Source organism: Neovison vison, chromosome 11 (genome assembly GCF_020171115.1).
Source record: "Neovison vison isolate M4711 chromosome 11, ASM_NN_V1, whole genome shotgun sequence".
NCBI lineage: Eukaryota > Metazoa > Chordata > Mammalia > Carnivora > Mustelidae > Neogale > Neogale vison.
Window position 1 is genome coordinate 173,713,482 of NC_058101.1, and position 5,113 is coordinate 173,718,594.

At 40.9% G+C, this 5,113-nt stretch overlaps 1 protein-coding gene across 1 annotated transcript; it reads left to right on the plus strand.

Annotated features, from left to right (window-relative positions):
* The first annotated feature begins 346 nt into the window (after positions 1–346).
* Positions 347–3,196, plus strand: DKK4 (dickkopf WNT signaling pathway inhibitor 4). The gene is made up of 4 exons (XM_044268186.1): positions 347–457; positions 971–1,121; positions 1,592–1,744; positions 2,946–3,196. Exons 1-4 carry the CDS (start codon positions 347–349, stop codon positions 3,194–3,196), a joined length of 666 nt encoding a protein of 221 aa, XP_044124121.1.
* The last annotated feature ends 1,917 nt before the right edge of the window (positions 3,197–5,113 follow it).

Here is a 5,113-nt window from a genome sequence, read left to right on the forward strand (position 1 = left end):
TTCAACCCCTGAAGGAGAAGCCACCAAGGCCCTGCCCCTTCTCTCTCTCTCTTGAATCCTTGTTTTGAACTATTGATCAAACAGATTTAAAGGGATTTGTTGAAGCCTGTGTGGGGTAAGGAGGAAGGAAATGAAGGGGGGTGGGGGAGAGAGAGATGAGGAGACACATCTGGTATAAATAGTTCCAGAAGGAACCTGCTCATTCAGAGTTCACACACCTCACAGAGACGAAGATCTGCTTCCCCTTGGAGAAAAGCAGTTCCAGACGACCTTGCGGGGTTTCCGTTTTGCTCTCTTGTGGGGTTGGAGCAGCCCAGTTTGGAGGGCGCAGAGAGGCGATTAGAGGATGGCAGTGGTGGTCCTGCTGGGGCTCAGCTGGTTGTGCGCCCCCCTGGGAGCTCTGGTTCTGGATTTCAACAACATCAAGAACTCTGCCGATGTGCACGGGGCTCGGAAGGTAAAGCGCCCCTAAGGCAGCAGGGGGCAGTTCACGGGGTGGGGGGGGGGGCGTGAGGCTCACTGAGGGGCAGTTGGCAAAGGGATGGGACTCCCTAGAAGAAAAACATCAAATGGGAATGGCACAAACACCAACATTACAGGTACTCAACCTGTAGCTCAGCTTCTCGAGGTTCTGGATGTAGACCAACAATCTCACCATCCCTAAAACACATATCAGAAGGCATCTTTCTTCCATTGTCAAAAGGGCACAAAGCAATGAAATCCCGAGTTTTAAAAGTAGGACGATTTTTTCGAATGCAACCTTTGCAGCACATAGGTTTATTCATCGGAGATTTGATTTCCCCTTTGTGGGAGAAAACCAATTCTATCGAAAAATTTCGGCGCCGCCAAAGGCCTTTCACCACATGCGAGGCGCCACTATGATGCGGCTTCGTCCATCTCCCACTTTGAATTCAAAGTCCTCTTCCACCTTGTTGGGTTCCTCAGCCCCGTGACAAGTTTTTCCTTACAGGGTTCACAGTGCCTGTCTGACAAGGACTGCAGTTCTAGAAAATTCTGCCTCAAACCACAAGATGAGAAGCCATTCTGTGCTACTTGTCGTGGGTTACGAAGGAGGTGCCACCGTCACGCTGTGTGCTGCCCTGGGACGCTCTGCGTGAACGGTAAGCTATTGTAAACCCCTGCAGGATGGTGTTGCCCCAAGGAACAGTGGTTTTCTATTGAAGATAGCATATGAGTGTCGTAGGCTAGAATATTCCAAGATGGACACTCTCCAAAGGTCTCCTGGATTCACGCTTGAAGTCATTCATGCAGCTGCCTTTTCTTAATGCAATAAAATAGTTTATTTCCTGGCGATAATTTTTGTCAACAACTTAGAGATAATGATTTTAAAGGAAGGGGTCAAGAGGGGATCTTTCAAATTCTTTTGTTTTCACTTGGATTCCACTACTTAACTGCTTTCTTTGCCGTATGTGCATGTAAATATTTAGTACATGTGTCCCAGAAATCTTGCAAGCTATATATAAACGAAAGGCAGAGGTACTGCCAAACTATGTAACAGTGTAATAATCAGCGTGTCTGTGGTCCTAATCCTTGAAGTTAATAATTCCAACCACACCTGGTTGTCCCTCAGATGTTTGCACGACAATGGAGGATGCCGCCCCAATACTGGAGAGGCAGATCAATGCGCAAGATGATGCAGACACGAAAGCAACGACTGAGCATCCAATTCAGGAAAACAAACCCAAAAGGAAGCCAAATATTAAGAAACCACAAGGCAGTAAGGGTAAGAGGAGCATTCTAGCACCTTTTTCTTTTTCTTTTTTGTAAGAGAAAAGCATTTCCTGGGGCACTTGGGTGGCTCAGTCTGTTAAGCATCTGCCTTCAGTCCATGGGTCCTGGGATCAGAGCCACTGCTCAGCAGGAAGCCTGCTTCTCCTCCCTTTACCCCTCCTCTTGTTTGTGCTTGTGCTCTCTCAGATAGATAAATAAAATTCTTAAAAAGAAAAGAAAAGAAAAACATTTTCCCCCCTCGGCTTTCAAGGATAGACTGAACCTGATTTGATTCCTCCCCACTCCAGAGACACAGAGGGATTATGTCCTGTTTCTAATCTCTCTCCTTCCATGGCTTGAAAGATCATGTAGGGAGTAGCATAAGGCAGTCAGCCACTGAAGAGGCCAGGGGACTAGCCATAATCATGAACTAGTTGGCAGGAAAATCTTTAAGTGAATTTTACACACATATGTTTTTATAGTCTGTAATTTAATAAATGGAGGTTTCCCTAAGTCCTCAGGATATAAAATAAAAGAGAAACGAAAGTTGATGAATCAACTTTTTATTCTTAAAATACAAACTTCACTAAGATGAAGCTAATTCCTATCTTGGACATAAAATAACTGGAATATTTGAAGGCAGTGGATTGGCCAGTCTGTGTCTCCAAGGCTAAGCAGCCCCTTTATGAGTCATGGTCTGTGTCCATATAAATCCCATTTAATAAAACACTGATGAGGGTATTGATTTCATTCCTCAATACTGGAGACCTCATCTCTCTTTTTTTACAAATGACTTTTTTAAAGGTTTTATTTATTTGACAGAGAGAGATCACAAGTAGGCAGAGAGGCAGGCAGAGGGGGCAGGGGAAACAGGCCCCCAGCTGAGCAGAGAGCCAGATTCCAGGCTTGATCCCAGGACCCTGAGATCATGACCTGAGCCAAAGGCAGAGGCTTACCCCACTGAGCCACCCAGGCACCCCTGGAAATCTCATCTTTCTCTGAAATTGTTTGAACTTTATAAAACAAATTCTATTAGGTAGGGCTAAAATTCCCATGTCCTCTACTTTTGGCATAAGAGCTAGCTCTGGGAGACCTGCGTTCTGCTTTTATTTTTACTTTGTGGCTCTAGATCCTACACCTTCATCCCAGCTACAAGCCCCCCACATGGCACTTTGCCCCATTTATTGTGACAGCCCACACGAATCTTGTTACAGGACAAGAGGGAGAAAGATGTCTTCGAACTTTTGACTGCGGAGCTGGACTTTGCTGTGCTCGTCATTTCTGGACTAAAATTTGCAAGCCAGTCCTCCTGGAGGGACAGGTGTGCTCTAGGAGAGGACAGAAAGATACGGCTCAAGCTCCAGAAATCTTCCAGCGCTGCGAGTGTGGCCCTGGACTATTATGTCGAAATCAAGTGACTGGCAACCGACAGCATGCAAGGTTAAGAGTATGCCAAAAAATCTAAAAAGCTGTAAAGATTTCAAAATAAAGATAACTCCTTATTGTATTCAAACAGAAATCTCAGACATTAATTTAAAAATCTTTCGATAATATCGAAAATCAAGTCTTGTGGCAACTGGGATAGACTGACCTAGAGCGCTGTGAGGTACTCCCTTGAAGATGAATGAAAACTGGCTTTGGCTTTTTGTCTATTTCTGCAAAATAATGTGACTCCTCAGAAAAGTTTAATTTGATCTAGTGACTCCATTAGTTCAAATAAATCTTTACATAATTTCTGGTGAAATTCTGGTACATGACAGTAGCTTGGGGGTAAAAAAGTGATGGTCTGCAGCTAATTCTTATCTTACCAGTGAAAATTATCACAGTAAATTAAGGGAAAAATTTTTTCCTTAAAATCCCTCTTGTTTATTTTCTTTCATTTTCCTCTTGTAAGGGAAATGCCCCTTCACTACAAAATAATTTGGTTAATAAAGAAATAACATTCAAAAGATAGTATTTTACGTGTATTATAGTCCTTTGCAAGTTATAAAGCATTACCACATATTTTGTTTTCAACAGCTTTAATCATTTGATAACTTTTTACATTTTATATTTATATAACTTTTAATTATATAAATTAATATCATTTATATTATATACATATGCTTTATATTTTAAATTACATATACTTAAATAATTATGTGTAATTTATATATTAAATTATATTAATCTAGTTATATTAATTACATGGATTATATAATTTCAAAGCTAGGGTCTTCAAGGAGTGTTTTTACTCTCAATAGCTTTACTTAACCATTTGATAATTTTTTTTTTAAAGATTTTATGTATTCATTTGAAAGGGAGGGAGACAGAGCACAGGCATGGTGGGAGGCAGTGGCAGTGGGAGAATGAGACTCCCTGCTGAGCTGGGAGCCTGCCCTGGGGCTGGATCCAGGACCTGGAGATCTGACCTGAGCCGAAGGCAGATGCTTAATCATCTGAGCCACTCAAGCGCCCCACTTGATAACTTTTTCTTTCTTTTTTTTTTTTTTAAAGATTTTATTTATTTATTTGACAGAGACAGATCACAAGTAGGCAGAGAGGCAGGCAGAGAGAGAGAGGAGGAAGCAGGCTCCCTGCTGAGCAGAGAGCCGGATGCGGGACTCGATCCCAGGACCCTGAGATCATGACCTGAGCCGAAGGCAGCGGCTTAACCCACTGAGCCACCCAGGCGCCCTTGATAACTTTTTCTATTTTACATTTATACTTATACTTAATATAAGTATACAAATTTACATACAAAACCAATGATATAGAATATATAATGTATATAATTAACATAATTAATCTATTTTATATAATTTCAAAGCTTGGGCTTTCAAGGAACATTTTTATTTATATGCTTGACCATTTGAACTTAAAAATTACCTTGGAGGAACACTAGGGCAAATAAGTGAAAATTCCGTTTGAAGTTGAAGAGGCCATATTTTGTACATATGGGTGCATATTATAAGTGGTTTTGCTTAGGGAAGCTTTTTTTCTCATGAATTACAACCACTTTCAGATTTCATTTAAGAGATAAACCATACAACTAGTCTTGGGTTTTAAGTATATATGACAAAATTGAATATGGGGTCCAAGACAACCCAAGAAAAAAATTAAATTTATGAAGGTCACTAATTTCTAAAGAATACTGAATCATCGTCCAGTTCATGCCCAGTCACTGACTAATCTGTAATAAATGGGAGGAAAAGTAATAGGGTAATGTGGTTTACAGCAGAAGGGCAGAAAATGAGAAAATAAAAATTCCCATTGAACATTGCTAACATCTCATCTTTTCTCTCTACTAAATCCTTAGTAAAGTGTGATCGTGAACATATGTGATGTGTTATTTGCTAATAAAATAAAACTTATTTGCTAATAAAATAAGAAGAACATCTGA

Excerpts from the sequence above, each read along its gene's own strand:
- DKK4 (XM_044268186.1), top strand. The coding sequence starts at position 347 with ATGGCAGTGGTGGTCCTGCTGGGGCTCAGCTGGTTGTGCGCCCCCCTG. Across the intron at positions 458-970 it reads ATGTGCACGGGGCTCGGAAG|GGTTCACAGTGCCTGTCTGA; the intron begins GTAAAGCGCCCC and ends TTTTCCTTACAG. Across the intron at positions 1,122-1,591 it reads TGGGACGCTCTGCGTGAACG|ATGTTTGCACGACAATGGAG; the intron begins GTAAGCTATTGT and ends GTTGTCCCTCAG.